Raw genomic sequence first — 25,506 nt, 5'->3', positions numbered from 1 at the left:
TGATTAATATACGCAACAAATTATATTTATTCTTTTTATCATCTATTTACTTTTTATCATTATCGTGTATATATTTTTTTTCAACAAAACTTTTCTCTAGTTAGAGTGACATTGCATGTTATAAATCACTTGTATTAATAATTCAACAACTTTTGACCATAGGAAAAAAACGCACGCTTAATAACGGTATAGCAAAACCTCATATACCTACATATTGCCATATAATATTATCATGAACAGTCTTCGACGACTATTAGTTTATTTCACCGCTCCTTGGTCTGTTGTGAGCTAATAACTATGTGCAATAATAAGGACCTTGATTGTGTGTTCGACAATGTACTTTGACCATCACGCACAACATTTTATTTCCCATTGAAAATACATTAGTATTATAATACCTATAACAAATAACAATTTATAATGCGTTTGTATATAGTATATCTAATGGCGAATAAAATTATATATGCCCAACAATATTAACCGGAAATCAACCATATGTTATAATTTATAACTGGCAATTAGAGAGACTATTTTAATTTGATATAGGTAAGCCTGTATAAAAAGCGGTAAAAAATGTCATATTTATTACAGACCAATAATAATTACGCTCTGATGAACCGGCGCAATAACCTGCGGAGTGCACGTGTGTCCAATTTTTAAGTTTTTTAAAAATCACAAAAAACTTTATGAACATTTTTAAATTAACCAACGTTTAAAACATATTATTTAGATAGCATCATTCGGGCGTCGATCATAACCACACAATTTCAAAAAAAGATCGTCGTTCAAAACCACACACTTATATACCTTGATCCCACATTTTTTCTATAAGTCAAACCGTTAAATACCGCACATATTAATATATATTAATAACGTATAAAATAACATTATATCGTTTAGTATCGCACACCAGTTAATCATGTTTAATCAAGATCACAAAATCATAAAAAAAAACTTTCGAAATTAGGTATACAGAAAAATCAGTTCTATTCCAATATCAAAAAAAAATACGATAATAAAAATTTACAATCTGAATTCTGATTAAAACTTTTTTTTGGTTTGCCACAAGGCGTTTGTTGAGATTATGTCTACTTGTCCAGGTGAAAAGGATTTTATGATTTTGCTGTTTAATTTTTTACTGTGAATTAAATGTGTACAGTTTTGAACTATCGATCTTTCAAATTCCCCTTTTTAACAATACAATAAATGTGTGCGGTATTGAACGGTGTAAAATGAGCGGTTATGAACGGTAAGTGTGCGGTTATGACGACCTCCACGCGTATCATTATTTTTCTAAAAATAAGATAGCAGGAACATCAATTAAAAAACCTATGTTAATTATTATTGTACTCTGTTAAATTTATTAACTTATGCTATCTGTTTTAAGAAAAAAAATTGTAATTATATAAGTTTAGATCATTTTTTCAGGAAAACTTTAAAAATAATAATACATTTTTTTTTAAAAAAAATCAATTAAAATTATTTTCTATTGTATAATATATAGGTATACCATGACTAAATACATGATAATAGTTTTAAAAAAAAACTATAAAAATTATATTAATACATATTTAATTGTTGCGATTAATATTAACGTATAATTTTGATTTATAGGAAATAACTGGTCAATTGCTATACCGCCATAGTTATGTACAATAGTAAGCGAAAATTCTGGTAATTATCCTAGCCGGCGGAACCTATTTAAAATGTTGATAACATTATCAGGTATTTATTTATTACCGGTATAGTAATGGTATTACCAAATCACAGTACCCTGGTAATCTTAAATACCAAAAATATTGTTGGTACCTAACCAACAGTTACCTTTCAACGTCGGTGCTTACCGGTATAAGTATAACGAAAATACTACCAACCCTATTATGTACCCAAATGTATGTATGTTAATTATTAATAATAATATTCATTTTTTATGAATAAATATGTAGGTACCTATTTTAAAATAATTAGATAAGTTATTTTATACATATAAATAAAATTAAAATAATCTCTTTAAACCTGATTATTTATTACTAAACAAAAAATTGAATGGAATAATATTATAAGAGCAATAATATCAAACAAATTATGTTCTGACGCGATAGTTATTGTGGCCAGTAAAAAGAAAAATTTCTAGTATTATTATGAATGTGAATACGTAGTTACTTCATTATAGCATTTTCGGAAATATTTTAAAAATAATTTTATAGTTATAGCTCTTATAATAATAATTCACGTAACTAGTTGTTGCTCCGGCCAATAAGAATTTTTGTTTTTTGTAATAATAAATCTAAAACAACCTTTTAGTTGTAAAATATAAGTGGACACTATCGTATGTACTTCAATTAACCAATTCATTAAGGTTAGGTTTGTATACAATAAAAAGATATATTGAACGAAGACGGTTTAGTTTTATAGCAACGCAGATTTCTAGAAAATTATCTTGATAATAATATTAAAATTGTAACTGTTTGTGTTTTTATTTGTTTTTCTCGATTATCATAAAAATCACTGAGAAATTTCTATTTTTAATCCACCAAAGTAAAGATAAAGTAAGATCCAATTTCCTACTAAAAACTACGCTCGAAGTTAATAATCAAAAAGGTATCTTAAAATAAATAACTCTTTAATTATTATTATATAGTGATTAGTAATTATTGATTAGTGGGTGACAATGATTATACCACAAAATTTCGTAAAATTGTTGATATAAAAATATTATCTTCGCCAATTATATACTTAATAAAGGTCGCAAAAAGTAATATAAGGTAGGTAAGTATTATATTAAATTATTATTTTTAATTCAACTTATTATTTAAAAAAACAAAGAAATAATTATTCTTCAAAAATTGAATTATGGAAATTTTAAAAATTGCAGTGTAATTTGTAACCGAAGATAAAAAATTACTGTAAAAGCATTAAATGTTTAGCTTTAAATCGATTAATCTCATGTAATTGTATATTAAATTAAGGTTTTTGTTTTTGTAATTTTAAATAATATAAAATTATAAAAATAGCTTTTTTTTTATTTATGTTTATATTGTTTGTTTTAAATTTATAAAAACACGTCCAACATTAGTGATCATATTATTTAATAATAGATTTATATTAGTCAACAAAACATCTATCTAACTAATCCAAGAATATACATGGTAATATTATATTGTTTCATTCTGAAAAGGTGGCTCACTCTGGCACGTCGACTAAAGCTTAAAATACATTAATCGAAGTGCACTAGAGTGTACTGTTTTTTGAAATTACGTTTCCTGTTAGATACCTACCAATCTCTTTCTCAGTTTTTCTCTTCATCACTAAAGTTGAGATTTCGACCATTTCGATAAACTTATCATTGTTTTCCTAGTTACGTGATGTTCGTTTTACAAAATAATATAGCTAAATATATCTTTATCGTTCATATATTTTTGAATCAGAATAAAATGTCATTCCTTATTATTTTTTTTTTCTAGACCATTATTTAATATTTATGATTAATATTAATATTCTATACATTTTGTTGCTATTATGTTTTGTTTTACGGTATCTTAATTTTTCGTGTGTCGAATAAAAGAATTAAAAATGTAGACTATTTTTTTTCATATATATCGTAACGTTCATATAATAAGATCTAAAAGCACTGGTTTTAAGTACCTACCTATGCCTACTCTAAGTATTATTACTATAGTAAACCTAACCTAGGATGTTTATATTTTTACAATAATTTTTGATATAATATTTTTTCAATAAAAAATTTAATTGTCATATATACATTTAAATCGAAGTATTAAAGGCATAACGGTTAAATTAAAAATGTAACAAAGCTAAAATAAATCGACCACTAGTTTTATGGAGATTAAATTAATTGCAGTAGGTAGTTCTTGCATTCGTCATCCGGCGTGGTGTATAGGCAATTTCGGTACATTGGCGTAAAGGTTGCTTTCGAACACATTTTCTGTTATACAGTGGATTTTTGTTAGTTCGAACAACATTGAAATCCCCTTGGAACTACCATTAAGTACACTCAAAAGCGTTTTACTCTCAATAACTCGATATAAAATAAATCGTTTTTTGTTATCTTGAGTACATTATTACACTATATTATTTTAATTACAGTAAGAACAGAAAATTGTGCAATTCAACCAGCTAAACATGATCTAAAAACATAAAGAAATTTTGTCAAGACTACTACTACAGGTATCCAAGATGGTGATTTTTCTGCATTATCCAATTTTGAAGACATCATGAAAAGCAGAAGTAATAAAAAACGAACTTTATTGACAGATTTTCCTTTAAAAAAATTGATGGATTTTAATGTGTAAAATGTACCAAAACTATATCAAAGTACAAAGGTTTGTATAATTAAATAAAATTACATTCATATAATATATGTGTATAACTAATCGAGGTGGATTAAATAGTTAAATAAAAATAATAATAAATAATTTATGTCAGAGAACAAATGTTTATAATAAAATGAATATTCCATAAACATAACCTAATACATCTATGCATAATAACTTAATAATTAATAATTTCAATTTTTTACTTTTAATGCATATCTAAATTACTAAATCTGAAAAAAATTGTAGCTTTTATACATTGGAAGTTTACCAAGACATTACATTTTTCACCAATTATATAAGTATATATTGATCATTAGTTACATGAATATTTTAAACATAGGGTACATGTATGATTTTTAATATATAATGTAAAATACAATATTAATTGTTGAGAAAAACATACATATTTAATCAAACACCAACAAATACATATAGCAAAGCATAAAAATAAATTTCATATTAGATATAACACTTTGTCATGTTGCGTAATATGTCAGATATAATTAAATGCATACAATTATATGTGGTATGGTAGATATAGGTTAACAAAAATAAACATCAATTTAGATTTTAAATTCAATCTTATAGTATAATAGTAGTGTATAAAACTATAAATACAAATAGTTAAAGTTAAAAATAATTGTGTATTTCAATTACATAAATTTTAAAAAATCATTAAGGCTTTAAGCTAGTAATAGGTGTCAAATGAGAAAAAAAATACGAATGAGTGTAATATTATAAAAAAAAAAAAATAGTTGTTATAGATGGGTTAAAATAATATACACAACTAATAAATGGTTAAATAATATTAATTCATATTATAAAACAATATTTGATAACAACGACTTAAACATTTATATTTTTTGTTCGAAAAATAAATATGGTAATTAAAATAAGTTATTTAACAATAAAAAATATCATCAATAAATCTTAAGGGAAATATGACAAAACAATTTTTTTTTAATTTTGGTAAACGATATTGACTAGTATTTACTGAAATATCATAAATAATCAATCTCAGTTATATAGCTAAAATAGTTATAATAGTTATATGTTATTATAACTAATAAGCATACATATGTAGTACAGTACATTTTACGTAAGAGTACTCCTTAGCAGTGCATTATATGCAAGATGGTTGTTTAGTGGGTATATTGGCGCCGCACCAAAGTTGTTTTGCAGTGTTAAATATTGACAACCGTAGAGCATGAGTTTATATATTTTAATTGAAAAAACATACTGAAATCATAACAAATGACTTACTACAGTTAAAATCAATAGCACTACATATGACAGCAAGGTCATGTGGTCAAATCTAATAAGAGTAAGTTGGTAAGAAAACAACAAACAAACATGAGATTATTGTATATTTTTATGATTAAAGAAATATTAATTATGAATGTTTAAAAACTGTATTTCACTAACTATAATATAATATATTTTTTTTAAAGTAGATATTTAAGGCTAAGATTCTAAACTAAGTCATTAAGAAAAAAAAATATAAATTCACATTACTGCATAATATCTCTGTTTTGATTATAAAGTTATACATAATATAATTATTATACGGTAGAAGATAACAAAGTTAACAAAGCCCAATACCATCACTTTCTGCATTTCATCACTTCTCATAAAACATAAAATCCTGAAATAAAAATGACATAATAATACTAATGACAATTCAATGATATTAATGCACATTTAACATACAATCAAAAAACTAGCTCCTAGCATAACAGCTTTCATACGGACATCAAGATCCACAGGAAAAGTTATACCAAAGAAATCGGCATCAGTGAATACTTCTCTTAAAAATCCAGACCATTGTTTGGATATACATCCAACTACAGTGGTTTTGTCTTTAGATAATACCTGAAAACCATTATTATAATGTATTATATGACTCAAAAAATAAATTCTTATACTTTGTGTGTACTTTAAATTTAACATCTCCTCCACAGAAACTATATGGACACATCGGTCCTTCGATTTTTAATACTTCTTCATTAGCTGCATTACGTATTGTAAATTTTGATGAAAAAATCGCCCATTCTTGTTCAACAGTTCCAATCAAACACCCAGGCGGTGAAAATACTTCAATTTTCTGTTATACAATTTTAAATAAATTAAAAAATATAAATAAAACATAAAAAGTAATTAAAAACATTATAGCCATTATAAAACATCTAGAGATCCAAAATTTAATAATAAAAACAGAGAACTGGTTTTAAGTAAATGTTTCAGATGTTTAGTAATTTTGTTTTTTTTTCTCAATTATGTATAAAATTGACAAGGACTTTTTACTTTCAATATTCTCTCCTTTTTAAAATATAAACTAAATCTGAAACTACAATCAAAGTTTATAATTGAAGTTTTTATTGTTTCCAAAGTTTTGTCAAATTGAATGCCTAATATTTTATATTATTATATTATAATAATATATTTAATGATATATAGTTAATGAGCCTAGTCTTGAAATTGGACCATGCTGTTAATTTATAAAAAGGTCTAATATTTTATTATTATTAGATATGAACTACAAACATTTAATAAACTTATTTTCAGGTTACATATGTTCTAATTTGATTCAATAAAGGTTTAATAATCCTAGATTCAAACATAGTGTATATTAACTTAAAATAATAACTTTAAATATATGCATGAATACTGTAATTATTATAAAATTTAATTTTGTTTTTAATATTACATATTCATTGCAATGATTAAAACTAACTATTTATCCAAAATATTTTGTGAGTTTAAAAGATCATCTCATTAACTAAAGCACAACTAATGGCCAAATGGTTTTTGCAAGTCATTTTTTCATTTAACATATCGTAGTTTTATGTTTTACTTACAATTTCCATTGTTATGGCGCATAGAATAATAGTAAACAAAATTAAAACAATACTCAACTTTTTTACCCTAGCCAATACTATTTAAATTTTTTTAGAAAATTAAGTACAATTTTGAAATAATATTTTATCTTTGTGCGTAACTAGCTTTAAATCAATAATTATAATAATTTAAATATATATATTTTGTAATATAATATATTATTTTACTTGTAAACAACAAGGAAAACAGTAGGCTTCGCATGCTAAAGGCCTTGATAAGTGGATAATTTCATTTTTATAGTTATCCAAAATTTTCATTTCAAACGGTCGTATGGGCCCGCAACAATTTTGAGTACAACAATCATTATCTTCAACAGCATAAAACACTTTTTGACCTGCGTTATTTTTAATTATATACTTGTTATTGGTCTCAAACCCCAATAAGGCTAAAATAACAAATTATAAACAATCACAATTAATATAAAATATTAAATCAAATATTAAATTTTCAATCGGTACACAATTGTCGCATATAAAACATTTGTCATTTGTGATACTTTTAATGATAAAAAACTATTGAAAATAAAAAATATGTAATTATCTAAAGCTAATAACTATTAGTTTCTATATGATTTATATATGTTTTCTATACGCATTTATTTTAGTTTTTACCTTCTAAAACTTCCACTTGTTGTTTAACAAGTAACTGATTAATTGTTGAAAGATACTGAAGTCCATTTGGACAGTTTTTTGGTATAGATTGAGGAATAGGCATCCAACCATCTGTTAAATTATAAATTTTAAATTTCTTGAATAATAAACAACTGGTTTATATAATATTTAAAATATATTTTCCTATATCTTATTACTATTATTCTAATTGTTATCTATTGTTCAAATGTTAAAAAAAAAATGTATATAATCAACAATAAATTAGGATGATGATTATTTAATAAAAAAAAATAAAAAAAAAATAAAAAATATATTTTATTAGAAAATTTATGGATACGCGATTAGATACGCATTCCCTGCCTTAATAAGTTGTTTTGAAACTTATCTTAAATAAATATTTTTTGTTAATAAACTATAAAATAACTTACCAGCAACCACTTTAGAAGATGTTTGATAAGTAATCAGGTTTATGCTGAATAACTTACCTATAACCCGGCTTTGAACCAGTAGATGGGTAGTTTGGATTTTGTTGTACTATTGATTATATTGAGAAAATATGAAATAGAATATATTGAGATGTACTTAAAATTATTTCTTCTTGAATGAATTAAGTATAAAATGAAAATAAAGTAGTGATAAGAAAATAAAAAATCTAACCAACCTAACTTAATTATTATAAAATTAATTAAATTAAAATTAAGTGAAAATGTATTCATTTAATTGATTGTTAAGAAAAATATAAATATTTTTCACATTAAAATTTCATACCTGGTGGTGCTGGTGCTGCATTTGGACTGGAATACATTTTAATTTTCTGACACTTATAATATTCTAACAAAAAAACTCTGGAAAGTATAATTTTTTGTTAGTATAGATAATAATTATATGTACACTATTCTAGTAAAATGTAAATAGTAATGTATAAACTGCATAAAACTAAACTAAATATTCCAGTGGCGGCTCGTGGAGTTAAAAATAGGTGGTGCACAAAATAATAATTATCAAGCATTATCTATGATGTAACACGTTTTTACTGTTTAAAATTAATTTATCTTATTAATATGTAAAAAATTTAATTACATTAATATACTACCATATTATTATTTAATTATTACATTAATAACTCTATTATAATTAAAATAAAAGGTTGAAACGCACACCAAGTTGCATTGTATTTCGTGATCCCCCACTCCTCAACCAAACGAATTTTATACGAGTATGTGGTGCTGTCACAGTGTTGCGCATCGATTGGTGTGTGTATATTGCTTAAATTTTTTATTTAGGAGCAATAATATGGTCACGACATAGTAGTTCTTTACCGAAAAATGTTTTTAAATAATTGTTTTTTTTTTTTAGCACCCCGATATTCTTAACGGACAGTTTATAACGTGAGAATTCAAAAAAAAATAAAAATTTATTTTGATAAAATGGCTTGTGGTGCACACCCACGTATGAGCCGCCACTGGTTGAGTCGAATTTCGGGTCAAGAATTTATTTAATCTAAACCAAGTTTTGTCTAAAATGTAATTATTTATAAATACATATTGAAATTATTGTTAAAACTGTTGTCATAGTTATTCAACCACATAAATTTATGACTCATGATCTCAATTGAGGCATTAAACAAATATACCACTTATGAGCGCTTCCACATCAATGTCAATATCATTAAAACCTTAAGATTTATCTGAGCATATTTGAGATGCGAATAGATAAAATAGATAGATAGATAAAATAAATCCATAAAAGTAAAATTATTATGCACTATAATATAAATATTATATTAAAATCTTGTGTACAAATTATTGATAAATTATTTTTTTTAACTTTATTTCTGAGTTAGTATGTACCATAAAACTTCTCTATAACGGAATCATTTTGGACAGACACATTTTTTTTTGTTTTAAAGAGTTTTATGTAATAGATAGATCAATTACACTACTGTATTTGGTCTGACTACTGACATTTTCCGTTATAAGAAGGATTCCTTCATATAACGAGGTTTTATTGTAGTTTAAAAAATCCAATGGCTCAACAAAATTGTTTGCTTGACAGTGTTTTCAAGTTATATAAATCTGTATTGGTTATTAATTAAGCATTGCAAATAGCACCTTTGTAACAGGATATTTAGTATATAAATGTGTGTTAATGTGTTATAGTTATTGATAAAATTGTAATGATATAATAATATTAATTGAATACTGATTAAGATAATTCATTTGTATAAAAGATTATTTATAAATCTAATATTATAATTTACACAATTATTTTTGAATACAATTATAGAAACATTATTGTATAAATACAAATAAAATACATATTAAAATAAATAACACACAAACAATTTAAATAAAATGAATATTAAAATTAAACTAAATACAACACAAACATAACTATATCATATTATGTACCACTGTTTTGAAATTCTGTTGACCGTTATTAAATGTTTATAGGTGAAACAAAAAACAAATAGAAAAATATTCATAAAATTATTACGTTTTTATAATTTATAAAAAATGTAACAAACCATTAAAAAAAAAAGCTATTTAATGATCAAAAATAACTCAAAATATTCATTTATATAAAAAAAAAAATAACATATTTTTGTATCATAGGTACTCACTAGGTACTCACTACTTGGTTATAGTTGTGATTATACAAAACAAATAAACAAATTTAAAATTCTATAAGTTTTCTGCAGTTTTTAAACCAAAAATAATAATAAATATTTGAAAATGGTTTGACAAATAAAAGCTTAATAATGAATTGAGAAAAAATAATCATAAAGTTTACTTACAGAAATTTAAATTCAAGAGTTGAATTTAATTTTACATTCGAAATCTTTTTTTCATTTAAAAGTGATTTTTCATGTATATCTATATTCAATTATGTTTACTATAATTAATAAAATAGTTTAAAGTAGTAGGTATTTACTATATTTTTAAATAAATAAGGTGAGGAGAAAGTCATTATTGCTTATTGTGTATGTATTAAAATTTAATACGTATATAAAGTTTCCCAAATTGTGGGTCGCAATCGCAACTCGCAGCCCACTAACGGGCCACGAAAATAGAATGCCGGATTGCAGAACTCAATAAAATTGTCTTATTAAATTTTATTATTTATCATTTTATTTGATAATTTAAACTTTTTAGGAAAAATAAATTCATTATTATATTGTTGTTACAAATTAACGCTTCAATTTTATTATGAAATCTATGTGGACATTCAAATGTGTTTTATTTTACATTAAATACCAGAGGACTTGTAAAACAATTAATGACAATTTCACAAGATGAACAGAAAAATTCTGCAAAAAAAAATCTGACCGAAAAATACACTATTACTTGATAATTTAGATCTCGTCGTGTACTTTTTACGAGTGGGCATATAAAAAAAGGGAACAATTTTAATTTCATAAATAAATTATAATATTAATATTGACTAATACAATTTAGACAGTGACGGGCTTACTTATACATATGTACATAAAATACGTTTTAACACGTAGGTATGCATTTTATATGTATTTTCCGAAAACATACTGAGAAAAAAATGACGATTAAATCGATTTATGACTAGTACGACGACATTATCCGGAGTAGCAAACAATAGAAATAATCAAATTAATAATAAAACTAAAAATCGACTAGTCAGTCGCCACCCAACCCTTTTTAGTTCTTGCCTTGAGTATCGGAACGCAGTACGCACAAACGATATCGATAAACCATAGAGTATAGATAATAAGAGTACTCATCTTTACGTAGATGGACTATATAAATACTTATAAATTTAAATTTGAATAATGAAGAAAAACATTCACCTTAGTAATACTAAAATAAATTAATAAACAAAATATCAATATGCAACAGTTTTACTAAAATTTCAAAAATGTTTAGTATAACAAAAGTAAAATAAAATTATAGCTTTGTATATATTTATACTCTATCTAATAGATAAGAATATTAATAATAATTTCAGGAGATGGGCTTCTACACATAACGAAAGTAATGGATATGACTAACACGCACCGAGTGCATTAACAATAATACAGCTTTAATTTAGGAGTGTGATTAAATTTAACGGAACAAACGTTGGTTACCACCTGAAATTATTCTTACGTAGCACAGAACCTCATATTATTCAAACTACAATATATTATGTAAAAATAATATATTTTTTTTTAAGCAAAAATTTTAATTTAATAATTTTTAAAGAAAAGAAAAATATTTTATATTTTATATTCTAAGATTTATATACTAAGTGCTAATGTATTTATTTTACTTTTTACCATCTAAGACTTCCACTTGTTGTTTAACAACATTAATTGTTGAAAGATACTGAAGTCCATTTGGACAGTTTTGTGGTATAGATTGAGGAATAGGCATCCAACCATCTGTTAAATTATAAGATTTAAATTCCTTGTATTATAAACAACTGGTTTATATTGATATTAAAAATATATTTTATTAGACAATTTATGGATACGCAATTAAGTACTCATTCCCTACCTTAATAAGTTGTATTGAAACTTATCATATTATATTATTATATTATATAATATATTTTTTGTTAATAAACTATAAAATTACCAGCTACCACTTTAGAAGATGGTTGATAAGTATTGGGTTTATGCTGAATAACTTTCCTATAACCCGGCTTTGAATCAGTAGATGGGTAGTTTGGATTTTGAACTAAAGCATATTATCCTTGATTTTGTTGTGCCGACATTTGTTGTTGATGTTGATGCATATTATATTAGTCATGTTGATATAAGTATGACTTTAATTACCAACTGGTGGATATTATTGATTTTACGGTGAATGATATTGAGAAAATATGAAATGAAATATATAGAGAAGTACTGAAATAAGTTTTTCTTGATTAAATAGATATATATATATATATTTATAATAAAAATAAAGTAATGATAAGTAAATTTAAAATCTAACCAACCTAACTTAATTAATATAAATAACTTGATTTAATTAAAATAAACTGAAAATGTTTTAATTTAATTGTTTGCCAAAAAGATTATAATATTATTTTTCACATTAAAATTTCATATCTGGTGGTGCAGCTGGTGCTGCATTTGGATTGGAATACATTTTAATTTTTTGCCACTTATAATATTCTAATAATAAAAACTGGAAAATATAATTTTTTTTCAGTATAGTCTATAAATAGTAATTATATGCACACTAGACTAGTGAAATTTAATTAGTAATATAATATGTACTTTCTTAAACTAAACTAAAAAATCTAAACCAAGTTTTGTTTATAATGCTGTAATTATTTGTATATAAATATTGAAATGATTGTTGTAACTATTGTCGTGGTTATTCAACTATAAAGGCTGTTAAGCTTTATTATAACAGGATAATAATAATTACGCTATGATGAAGGAGTGTGATAACCTGCAGGTATGTCCAAAAATTATTTTTTTTTATCTATATCGAGCGTTTTAATAATAAGCACGCGTTTTAAGTACCTATACTTACTAAGTACTAAGTATATTACTATTATAGTAACCTTTACCTTTAATTTTTATATTTTTAAAAACATTTTTGATTTATTCTTATTACAAAAAATATAAGTGTAATAATATATAGACATTTAAAATGAGAATGCGAAATAATAAAGGTATAGCGGTTAAATGTAAAAAAAATGTAACAAAGCGAAAAATAAATCGACCACTTGTGTTATGGAGATTCGTCATCCGGCGTGGTGTATAGGCCATTTCGGTACATCAGAGTAAAGGTTGCTTCGAACGGTATCATCATTGATTATAGAATAGTCTATTCTGTAGTATGCAATCATCTGCATTTAGTACGAAACTAATAAGGCAAATGGGTTATTCGTTGAAAAAATAGAATAAGATATATAGAATATTATTATTATACTGAATAAATAGAACTTGATAATTTTCTATTGACATTTCTTTATAGTCAACAATATGAATTGTAAGAAAAATGAATCATCATTCATTATTGTAATGAATCAAAAATTAGCTTGGCCGTAGTTATTAATGAAACTTTACTTTCTAATAATATATTAAACTAGAGACAATTCAAGTTATGTCTTTAAAAATAAATGACAAGGCTAGGAGTGTTGATGTTCCTTTGCCTAGTCGTTTATTGTTTATTAATTCTTATATATTATTACGATTTGTCGGGATCGTGAATACAGACTTAAACTTAAGTTCTTTATTATATGGTTGCCTAGGTCTGCGTGCCTTTTAGTTATATGAATTTTAACTATCACTATGGATTATTAATTTATCTTAATATATTGTTAACTTTTTAGAATAATTTCTTACCTTAATTCTTGATTCATACGTTGATTGTTTGATGTATTTTTATGAGTTCATTTTTTTTTTTACATTTTTTAAAGGTATGAAACAAATTGTAAGTATTTTTTGAACGTGGTAAAATACAGTATTATGAGAGTGCACTAAAAATATCAAAGGCCAGAATGAATGTGAATACTTATCCATGTATCAAAATGGATAGTGTAGTAGGCAGGCTTGGATTATGTTAGTAGACTGGTATGGAATCAAAAAGAGGTTCTACTCATAGTATGAACCTTTGCACCTTGTTGAACTACCATTACACTCAAAAGTGTTTTACTCTCAATAAATCGGTATAAAATTAATCTTTTTATGTTATCTCGAGTACATTACTACAGTATATTAATTTTGTTACAATAAGTACAGAAAATTTTGCAATTCAACCAACCAAACATGCTCTAAAAACATAGAAAATGTTGTCAAGACTACAGCAAGTATGGAAGATGGTAATTTTTCTGCATTATCCAATTTGGAAGACATCATGGAAAGCAAAAGTAATAAAAAGCCTACTTTATATACATATATGACTTTAATCGAGGTGGATCAAATAGTTAGATAAAAATAATTTATGTCACAGAACAATTAATGTTTATAATAAAATGAAAATTTGTTAAACATTACCTATTAAATTTATGCATAATAATTTAATAATTTCATTTTTTTATTTTTCATGCATATTTAAAGTACTAAATCTGAAAAAATTGTAGCTTTTATACGTTGGAAGTTTATCAAGACATATTTTTCACCGATTATAAAAGTATATTTTGATCATTAGTTACATGAATATTTTAAACATAGGGAACATGTATGATTTTTAATATATAATGTAAGACACAATATTAATTGATGAGCAAAACATACATATTTAATCAAACAACAACAAATACATAAGCATAAGCATAAAAATAAATTCCATATTAGATATTAACATTTTGTCATGTTGTGTCATGTCAGATATCATTAAATGCATACAATTATATGTGGTACCTATGGTAGATATAGGTTAACAAAAATAAACATCAATTTAGATTTTAAATTCAATCTTATAGTATAATAGTAGTGTATAAAACTATAAATACAAATAGTTAAAGTTAAAAATAATTGTGCATTTCAATTACATAAATTTTAAAAAATCATTAAGGCTTTAAGCTAGTAATAGGTGTCAAATGAGAAAAAAAATACATACGAGTGTAATATTTATTATAAAAAAAAAAAAAAATTGTTAGATGGGATAAAATAATATACACAACTAATAAATGGTTAATTAATATTAATTCATATAAAACAATATTTGATAACAACGACTTAAACATTTATATTTTTTGTTCGAAAAATAAATATGATAATTAAAATAAGTTATTTGGCAATAAAAAATATCATTAATAAATCTTAAGGGAAACGTGACAAAAAGAATTTTTTTAAATTTTGATAAACAATATTGACTAGTATTTACTGAAATATCATAAATAATCAATCTCAGTTATAGCTAAAATAGTTATATGTTATTATAACAAATAAGCATACATATGTAGTATAATACATTTACGTAAGAGTACTCCTTAGCAGTACATTATATGCAAGATGGTTGTTTGGTGGGTATATTGCTGTTGCTCAAATGTTTTATTGCAATGTTGAATCATTAAATAGAAAACCATAGAGCACAAGTTTATATATTTTAATTAAAGAAACATACTGAAATGTAATTATAACAGATAATAACTTACTACAGTTAAAAACGATAGTATTCATATGACAGCAGACAGTTTTAAAATAGTAGAAGGGGACATAATATGTTATGTGGTCAAATCTGATGAGGGCATGTTACTATAAAAAGTACTCTTACATAGATGGACTATATACATTTATATATTATAATTTGAATAATGAAGAAAAACATTCACCTTATAAATACTAAAATAAATTAATAAACAAAATATAAATATGCAACTGTTTTGTAAAAATTTCAAAAATGTTTAATATAACAAAAATAAAATAGTATTTTTAATATTAGTAAAATAATAAATTATAAACTTTTCTTAATATTTACAAAAAGGTAATTAAGTTTAATTAAAAGTCAGTTAAGTATATAGTTTTAAATTCGTTAGTTATAATTAATAAGTATTAAACATTTGTTTATAAACAAAGCCATAGAATTCGCACGGAAGAGTTAATATTTTTATCAAAATTAAATAATATAATAAGAAAAATTGAAAATAAATCTGGAATTATGTATTTGTCAAATTCTAAAAAAATAAAACTACTAAATTTACTTTTAAATTTTGAATTCATAATTAGCTAGCTTTGTATGTACTCAGGAGTGGCCAACCAGTCAATCGTGATCGACCGGTCGATCACAAGATGAATTAGAATCAATCGCGACAACCTTTCGCATTTTCTTGAATTTTTGAATTTTTTTCAGAAAATAATTAAAATATTTTTTTTTTGTAAATTATATTTAGAAAAAATCAATAGATAACTATGAAAAACGAGATTATACACAGAAATATCAAACACACATGTATATATATAATATATTTTTTGTTTATTGACAACATTTTTTTTCTTTTGGTCGATTGTGACAACTTAGAAAATCTCAGAGGTCGATGTCAAATCTATTAAAGTTGGCCATCCCTGCTCTTTCTCATTGATAGAATACTAGGAATAATTTAAGGAATTGAGCTTCTACGCATAATTAAAGTAATGGGTATGGCTAACACGCACTGAGTGCATTAACATTGAAAACAGCTTTAATCTAGGGGTTTTTTCTAATTTAACTGGACAAACATTGAAATTTTTTTTACATGGCATAGAGTAATATTTGTATTATTCAAATTTTGGGGTGAAACAAGAAACAAATATGAAATTAAAGAATTGAACTATGAATATTTAAAAATTGTATTTCAAAAACTATAATATAATATGTAAAAATAATATATATATATATTTTTAAAGTAAAAATTGAAGTTTAAGATTTTAAATTTAGTTATTCTTAAAGAAAATAAAATATAAATGCACATAACTGCACACATTTGTTTTGATTATAAAGTTATAACTTATGTATACATAATATAATAATTATACGGTAGAAGATAACAAAGTTAACAAAGCCCAATACCATCACTTTCTGCATTTCCTCGCTTCTCATAAAACATAACATCCTAAAATAAATATGACATAATAATATTAATGAAAATTCAATGATATTAATGCACATTTAACTTACTATCAAAAAACAAGCTCCTAGCATAACAGCTTTCATACGGACATCAAGATCCATAGGAAAAGTTATACCAAAGAAATCAGCATCAGTAAATACTTCTCTTAAAAGCCCAGACCATTGTTTAGATATACGGCCAACTACAGTGGTTTTGTCTTTAGATAATATCTGAAAATCATTATTATTATGTATTATATGTGACTAAAATATTAAATTTTTATACTCTGTGTTAGAGAATATACAAAATATTTAGTTAGTAGTCTGATTAAAAAATTTGAAAATTACTTTAAATTCAACATCTCCTCCACACATACTATATCGACATATCGGTCCTTCGATTTTTAATACTTCTTCATTAGCTGCATTACGGATAGTAAATATTGGTGTTAAAATTGACCAATCTTGTTCAACGATCCCAACCAAACACCCAGGTGGGGAAAATACTTCAATTCTCTGTTAAACAATTTTAAATAAATTAAAAATAATAAATAAAACATGAAAACATTGTAGCCATTATAAAACATCTGGAGATCCAACATTTAATCAACAAAAATAATAAAAACAGAGAACTGGTTTTATGTAAATGTATCAGTTGTTTAGTAATTTGTTTTTTCTCAATTATGTAAAAAAATTACAAGGATTTTTTACTTTCAATATTCTCTCCTTTTATAAATATAAACTAGATCTGAAACTACAATCAAAGTTTAAAATTGAAGCTTTTTATTGTACTTTATTAACTAGTTTTAAGACTAATTAATTCCAATAATTATTTTTAATATAATATAATATATTATTTTACCTGTAAACAACAAGGAAAAAAGCAGGATTGGCATGCTAAAGGCCTCGATAAATGGATAATTTCATTTTTATAGTTATCCAAAATTTTCATTTCAAACGGTCGTATTGGCCCGCAGCAATTCCGAGTACAACAATCATTATCTTCAACAGCATAAAACACTTTTTGACCAGCGCTATTTTTAATAGTATACTTGTTATTGGTCTCAAACCCCAATAAGGCTAAAATAATAAATTATGAAAAGTCACAATTAATATAAAACAATAAAGCAAATAATAAATTTGTACACAATTGTCGTGTATAAAACATTTGTGATACTTTTAATGATAAAATAACTATTGAAAATAATAAATATATAATTATTTAAAACAAATAACTTCTATGTTTTATTATAAATTCTAACTTATATAGTAAGTGCTAATGTATTTATTTTACTTTTTACCTTCTAAAACTTCCACTTGTTGTTTAACAAGTAACTGATTAATTGTTGAAAGATACTGAAGTCCATTTGGACAGTTTTGTGGTATAGATTGAGGAATAGGCATCCAACCATCTGTTAAATTATAAGATTTAAATTTCTTGTATTATAAACTGGTTTATATTGATATTAAAAATATATTTTATTAGACAATATTTTATGGATACAAAATTAGGTACACATTCCCTGCCTTTATAAGTTGTTTTAAAACGGGCGTCGCCCATTAACGCACTAACGCGCAAAATATGCATGGGACAAAACCGCACACAGATTTTAAAATACTGCCGCACACTTATATTTTGGACGATTATCGTCACTTATCGACAATTATCTATAACGACATTATTAAGCTTTATCTGTAAAAGATTGTATTCACAGTGTACAAATTGGTTTACATTTTAAACCAATATATATAGATATCTACAATAACATTTATGTTTAAATTATTACATTTGAATTACTATTATTACTAATACTACTACAAATTATGACTAAAAATTATTTTTAACTATTTAATTCTATGAACATTTTTTCAAATTTTTATATTTAATAAATTTATGTGGTATCGTACCATTTGTTGTATGCGGAATTAGGCTATACCTTTTTATAAATCTGTGCGGTATCCGTACTATTTTTGTGTGCGGTATTGGGTTATATACTTTGTGCGGTATTGGGTCATGTTTGTGCGGTAATGGAGAGCGCCGTTTAAAACTTATCTTAAATACATATTTTTTGTTAATAAACTATAAAATAATTTACCAGCTACAACTTGAGGAGATGGTTGATAAGCACCGGGTTGATGCTGAATAACTTGTCCATAACCCGGCTGTGAATATGGAGGTGGGTAGTTTGGATTTTGAACTAAAGCATATCCTTGATTTTGTTGTGCCGGCATTTGTTGTTGATGTTGATACATATTATATTGGTCATGTTGATAAGGTTGACTTTGATTACCAACTGGTGGATATTGATGTGTATTACCAGTTGGTGGATATTGATTTTGTGGTGGTGGATATTGGTTTTGTGGTGGTGGATATTGGTTATGTGGCGGATATTGAGAAAATCCTATAAAATAAGAAGTACATGAAATTAATTCTTTGATTAAATAAATATACAATGAAAATAAAGTAATGATAAGCAAACATAATATCTAACCAACCTAACTAAATTAATATAAATAACTTGATTAAATTAAAATAAACTGAAATTTTATTCATTTAATTGTTTACTAAAAAGATTATAATTTTATTTTTCACATTAAAATTTCATACCTGGTGGTGCTGGTGCTGCATTTTGATTGGAATACATTTTAATTTTTTGACACTTACAATATTCTAATAATAAAAACTGGAAAATATAATTTTTTTGTTAGTATAGATAGTAATTATATGCACACTATACTAGTAAAATTTAATTAGTAATGTATGTACTTTCTAAAACTAAACTAAATAATCTAATCCAAGTTCTGTTTATAATGAAATTATTTTTATAAAATATTGAAATGGTTGTTGTGACTGTTGTCATGGTTATTCTACATCAACCACATAAATTCATGACTCATGATCTCAATTGAGGCACTAAACAATTATACCACTTACGAGCGCTTCCACATCAATGTCAATATCATTAAAACCTTAAGGTTTATCTGAGTATTTTTGAAATGCAAATAATAATAGATAAAAGAAACTTGTAAAAGTGAAATTATTATGTGTTATAAATTATAATATAAATATTATATTAAAACTTTGTGTACAAATTATTGATAAATTATTTTTTTTTCAATTTATTCCTGAGTGCATGTACAGTAAAACTTCTCTATAACCAAATCATTTTGGACCAACTCATTTTTTTTTTTGTAATAGAAAGGTCAATTTCACTACTTTATTTAAACTGACTACTGAGATTTTCTTTTATAAGGAGGATTCCATCATATAGAGGTTTTATTGTGGTTTAAAAATCCAATTGCTCAACAAAATTGTTTGCTTGACAGTGTTTTTAAGTTATATACATTTATATATTGGTTATTAATTAAGCATTGCAAATAGCACCTTTGTAACCTATCCAGTATATAAATGTGTTATAGTTATTGGGAGAATGGTAATGATATATTATAATATATAACATAAAAACAATTTAAATAAAATGAATATTACAATTAAGCTGAATATAACACAAACATATCTATTTCATATTACGTATCACTGTTTTTAAATTCTGTTGACCAGGGCCGGATTGGGACCCAGAAACTTATCGAGCATAATAATTTTATCGGCCCAGTTAATTTAGTTAGATATTTTAGCTGACCGGCCCATGTAACATAATAATCTTATGGTCGACTGCGCTTAGCGCAGTAGCTCACCAACCCAATTAGGACCTGTTGTTGACTGTTATTAAATGTTTATAGGTGAAAAAAAAAACTATTAGAAAAATATTCATAAAATTATTATTTTTTTATAATTTATAAAAATTTAACAAAACATTAAAATAAAAAAAGTTTTTGAGAATCTAAAATAACTTAAAATATGCATTTATACAAAAAATAAAATTATATATTTTTGTGTCATAGGTACTCACTACTTGGCTATATTTGTGATTGTACAAAACAATGTACAAATATAAAATGCTACAAGTCTTTCTGCACTACTTATTAGTTATTAAATTCAAAAATAATAATAATAAATATTTGAAAATGGTTTAACGAATAAAAGCTTAATAATGAATTGACAGAAAAAATAATCATAAAGTTTACTTACACATTATTAAGTTCAAATTCAAAAATTTAATTTAATTTTAGATTCAAAATCTTTTTTTTATTTAAAAGTGATTTTTCATGTATATTTTTGTATGTTTACCATAATTAATAAAATAGTTTAAAGTAGTAGGTATTTACTATATTTTTATATAGATAAGGTGGAGAGGGACTAATTTTTGCTTATTATGTATGTATTAATTATTAATATAACATGGGCATAAAAATAGTTGCACACGCTTTTGTTTTTAGTGTTACAACTGTTACAATATTTATGACTGTGGTAGTGTGGACTGCCTAAAATTGTTCATACAACAAATCATCATTATATTATACAGAAATCATCGGTTTTTTTTCTATTTATCAGATTCACTTTAATTTTTTTTTTTTTTTGGCACCTAGCCCGACGACCGTATTTTATAAATAAAACTGAGACATTTAATACTAGGGGACTTGCAAAACAATTTATGACAATTCCACAAGATGAACAGAAAAATTCTGCAAAAAAATCTGACCGAAAAATACACTATTCCTTGTTAATTTAGATCTCGTCATGTACTTGTTACGAGTGGACATTTATAATAATATAGGAAACAATTTGAATTTTCATAAATACATTATAATAATAATATTTAGACATTGAGGAGCATCCTTATACATATGCACATCAAATACGTTTTTAAACGTAGGTATGCATTTTATATGTATTTTCCGAAAACATACACAACTACTGAGAAAAAAAAAATAACGATTAAATCGATTTATGACTAGTGTGACATTATTCGGAGTGCACAATACAGATAAACAGCAAACAATAGAAATTATCAAATTAATATTAAAACTAAAAATCGGCAAGTCAGTCGCCACTCAGCCCTTTTTAGTCCTTACCTTGGCAATCGGAACGCAGTACGCACAACGATATCGATGTTACTAGTCACCAGATCACCGTAGTCTACAAACTACGGCAGTGGACACCTACTCGAAGCCTATGGAGGTCTGAGACTGAGTCACTGATTATAGTGATTCACTGATTTCACTATTTCAGATTAATTTGTTATTTATCGTTATCGCGTGAAAAATTTAAAAAATGCTATTGGTATTTTCGGGAGGGCGGCACCGCATGAGTTAGTAGTGTGTTAAAATCACGAATAAATAGATAATACTACGATAGATTTATCTATTCTGTGATATTATCGTCGACGTCGTCATGTCAGTAGTTGTTGTAGTTATTACTATTTTCATAGATAATCGTATACATTATCTACGCAACTACAACCATCCAGTGCAGCTAACGCGAGGACGCAACCGGTGCGACAATTGACACACATCCGCGGTCACCTGCTTGACAAAACGATACGACGTGACGTCGATGACTGTGGCGTCTGGCAGGCGGCAATAGCAGCAGCTGACAGCATTGCAGCTATTCGCCGAGCAGCAAGTCGCAGGCTTTAAGCAATTGCACCTCGGTCCGTGGTCGGAAGTACAACTTCTACCACGGTAGTATCACGTGGTGCTAAGTGGGCGGAAAGGGGTTACGACAACTTCCGAATAGTATATTTTGTACGACGAGCGATTCCTTCCCCTAGTGAATTAGTGCCGAGGGCTGACTGGCCGACCAACCAACCGACACAGACCAATATTCAATACCTTTATCATATCACCGAAGACGTAAACATATTTGATATAACATATATGTATTATATATTATTTATTATTCAATAATAATCATATTATTCTCTTTCTTGTCGGCCCACTCGTTCTCTCAATCATATGTCGTGATAAACATTAAAGACGCAATTTATTACGAAAAACAGAAAAGTTACGGTCAGTGTAGCAACTGGCGAGGCCCGTCTGTGGAGGGATTATAGTGAGAGAGATACAAGAGGTACCTACTTTACCTACACAGTGAATATTATTATCATCATTATTATTATTATTATTATGCGTGTTCGTTACGTTTACTTACAACAACAATAGTGTAAAATGAATCGTATGGCTTTGTGATCAACATCAATTACGTTTTACGAATATAATCTTACACAAACACACACTTGCGTGAGCAATTCTCTTGTTTCTTACGTGATTCGTAATTCGTCGTTGTTTTATTGTGTTTTTTCGTTGTCTTACTTTTTGTTTCCATCACAAGTCTGTCCAGGTCGTTCAGTGTTAGCAGCTCACGGTTTTTTGAAAGTCCATTGCCGCTAATCGCCGTCATGTCTTACGCGTATTTGTTTAAATACATCATTATCGGAGACACAGGTTAGTGGGTATTCTCTGACTGCTAAACCATCAGCCACGTATAATCGCAATCTGGCATATGTTACAGGAGTAGGCAAATCGTGTCTCCTATTGCAGTTCACTGACAAGAGATTCCAGCCCGTCCATGACCTGACCATCGGTTATATTGATTTTTATAAATAATAATGATAATCATAGTTTTTTTTTAATGCAAACTAATTCTAGGCGTCGAATTTGGTGCACGTCTGGTGTCCATTGAGACCAAACCCATCAAGTTGCAAATATGGGACACTGCTGGCCAGGAAGCTTTTCGATCAATCACCAGATCTTATTATCGTGGTGCAGCTGGTGCATTATTAGTGTATGACATCACTCGCCGAGACACTTTCAATCATTTGACTACGTGGTTAGAAGACGCCAGACAACATTCCAATTCCAACATGGTTATTATGCTCATTGGCAACAAAAGGTAATATTTTAACCCACAACATCTTAGTCGATTTGGATTAATTGACTAATGTGCTTAGTGACTTGGAGGCAAAACGAGAAGTAAAGAAAGAAGAAGGTGAAGCATTTGCCCGGGAACATGGATTGGTATTTATGGAAACATCTGCTAAAACTTCTGATAATGTAGAAGAAGCTTTCATAAACACTGCTAAAGAAATATATGAAAAAATTCAAGAGGGAGTATTCGATATCAATAACGAGGTCAGTTTATTTGAATAGAGATATTTGGAAATTATTAATTGTAAAATATTAGTTTTTATTTATTATTATTCTTTATTCTATTTATTTTTAGGCTAATGGTATTAAAATTGGACCACAACATTCAACTGGTAATAATAGTATACCTGGTGGAAATAATCGATCCAATGGCAATGGTTGTTGTTAACTATTTCTGAAGGTCAACTAAATAATATTCAATTTGCGATTTTGATATTATTGCTTTAATGTGGGTTATACTTACTTATTTATTATTATTTTTTTTTTTTTGAGTGAATTGTATTCAATATTTATTAATAGACCAAGCTCTACAAAATTAGTATTCCGAATATATCTATTTATATAATTATATTACTTATTGGTACTTATACGATGATGGTTTGGTTGTAAAAAAATTTTAAATCATAAATGTATAACCCATAAATGATTAAAAAAATATTCTTATACACTTTACTTCTATAGTTCTATATTATCTTATTTAATTTTAAGTTTGCCCTTAGGTTAGGAACTTAATTTATTTATTCCTAAAAGTTTTGTTTGTTAGAATATAACTGTTTTACTATATTTATATTATCTTATACACGCGATCAGTATTTAAAGTTTAAGTGTTCACTTAATATATCTTACTAAAATAATTATCTTTTAAAATTCAAATAATTAATATCACGTGAAACATTAATTTTTTTATGTTGCCATTGTAATTTAAATAATGAAAATTAATTTTTATAATAGTTATAATTTCACATTGTTTTAACTTTAATTTAACTTTTGATACTGAACGCATAATTATCACTATGGTTTTAAACTTTTAACGTTTATAAAACTAATGATTATATAAACATTTTATGTGTAAATACTAAATACTATATTGTTAATCATTTAATGTCCTTAGATCTTATAATTTAATATGCCTCATTATATTAATTTAATTGATGTACAATGTACATGTTAGTCACAATAAATGTTTAATCTCTTATTTTATTAAAAAAAATTATTTTTAAGGTGATTTAAATAGTTATTAAGGTATTCGTGAAATATTATTCCCTTGTTTATAAACTATTCATTTTGTTAAAATTTGGTTTTAAAATAAATAATGCTAGTGTTTTAATA

At 25.7% G+C, this 25,506-nt stretch overlaps 3 protein-coding genes across 3 annotated transcripts; 1 reads left to right on the top strand and 2 right to left on the bottom strand.

The window, feature by feature from the left end:
- Nucleotides 1–4,722: 4,722 nt before the first annotated feature.
- On the bottom strand, nucleotides 4,723–8,798 carry LOC132928313 (phospholipid scramblase 1-like). The gene is made up of 6 exons (XM_060992894.1): nucleotides 8,615–8,798; nucleotides 7,847–7,957; nucleotides 7,403–7,620; nucleotides 6,274–6,441; nucleotides 6,048–6,209; nucleotides 4,723–5,982 (listed from the first exon to the last, which is right to left on the bottom strand). The coding sequence occupies exons 1-6, from the start codon at nucleotides 8,649–8,651 to the stop codon at nucleotides 5,959–5,961; spliced, it is 720 nt and encodes a 239-aa protein (XP_060848877.1). The 5' UTR covers nucleotides 8,652–8,798; the 3' UTR covers nucleotides 4,723–5,958.
- Nucleotides 8,799–15,620: 6,822 nt separating this feature from the next.
- LOC132928312 (phospholipid scramblase 2-like) lies at nucleotides 15,621–22,818 on the bottom strand. Its single transcript, XM_060992892.1, has 8 exons — nucleotides 22,324–22,818; nucleotides 19,958–20,033; nucleotides 19,446–19,751; nucleotides 18,651–18,761; nucleotides 18,212–18,429; nucleotides 17,698–17,865; nucleotides 17,419–17,580; nucleotides 15,621–17,353 (listed from the first exon to the last, which is right to left on the bottom strand). The coding sequence occupies exons 2-8, from the start codon at nucleotides 19,992–19,994 to the stop codon at nucleotides 17,294–17,296; spliced, it is 1,062 nt and encodes a 353-aa protein (XP_060848875.1). The 5' UTR covers nucleotides 19,995–20,033; nucleotides 22,324–22,818; the 3' UTR covers nucleotides 15,621–17,293.
- Nucleotides 22,819–23,109: 291 nt separating this feature from the next.
- LOC132928314 (ras-related protein Rab-2) lies at nucleotides 23,110–25,506 on the top strand. The gene is made up of 6 exons (XM_060992895.1): nucleotides 23,110–23,320; nucleotides 23,582–23,694; nucleotides 23,762–23,833; nucleotides 23,899–24,142; nucleotides 24,201–24,381; nucleotides 24,473–25,506. The coding sequence occupies exons 2-6, from the start codon at nucleotides 23,649–23,651 to the stop codon at nucleotides 24,563–24,565; spliced, it is 636 nt and encodes a 211-aa protein (XP_060848878.1). The 5' UTR covers nucleotides 23,110–23,320; nucleotides 23,582–23,648; the 3' UTR covers nucleotides 24,566–25,506.

Source organism: Rhopalosiphum padi, chromosome 4 (assembly GCF_020882245.1).
Source record: "Rhopalosiphum padi isolate XX-2018 chromosome 4, ASM2088224v1, whole genome shotgun sequence".
In the NCBI taxonomy this organism is placed as follows: Eukaryota; Metazoa; Arthropoda; class Insecta; order Hemiptera; family Aphididae; genus Rhopalosiphum; species Rhopalosiphum padi.
Note: the sequence above shows the minus strand (reverse complement) of the source record. Positions and strands in the feature narration are given on the sequence as shown.

Bases quoted from the DNA above. Each gene is read 5' to 3' on its own strand.
- LOC132928312 (XM_060992892.1), bottom strand. From the start codon at position 19,994: ATGTATTCCAATCAAAATGCAGCACCAGCACCACCAG. The intron at 18,430-18,650 runs GTAAAAAGTAAA...TTATTATTTTAG, and splicing joins ACAAGTGGAAGTTTTAGAAG to CCTTATTGGGGTTTGAGACC. The intron at 17,581-17,697 runs GTAATTTTCAAA...AATGATTTTCAG, and splicing joins GAGGAGATGTTGAATTTAAA to ATATTATCTAAAGACAAAAC.
- LOC132928313 (XM_060992894.1), bottom strand. From the start codon at position 8,651: ATGTATTCCAGTCCAAATGCAGCACCAGCACCACCAG. The intron at 6,210-6,273 runs GTACACACAAAG...AATGGTTTTCAG, and splicing joins GAGGAGATGTTAAATTTAAA to GTATTATCTAAAGACAAAAC. The intron at 5,983-6,047 runs GTATGTTAAATG...TTTTTATTTCAG, and splicing joins TAGGAGCTAGTTTTTTGATT to GATTTTATGTTTTATGAGAA.
- LOC132928314 (XM_060992895.1), top strand. From the start codon at position 23,649: ATGTCTTACGCGTATTTGTTTAAATACATCATTATCGGAGACACAG. The intron at 23,834-23,898 runs GTTATATTGATT...AACTAATTCTAG, and splicing joins CGTCCATGACCTGACCATCG to GCGTCGAATTTGGTGCACGT. The intron at 24,143-24,200 runs GTAATATTTTAA...TAATGTGCTTAG, and splicing joins ATGCTCATTGGCAACAAAAG to TGACTTGGAGGCAAAACGAG.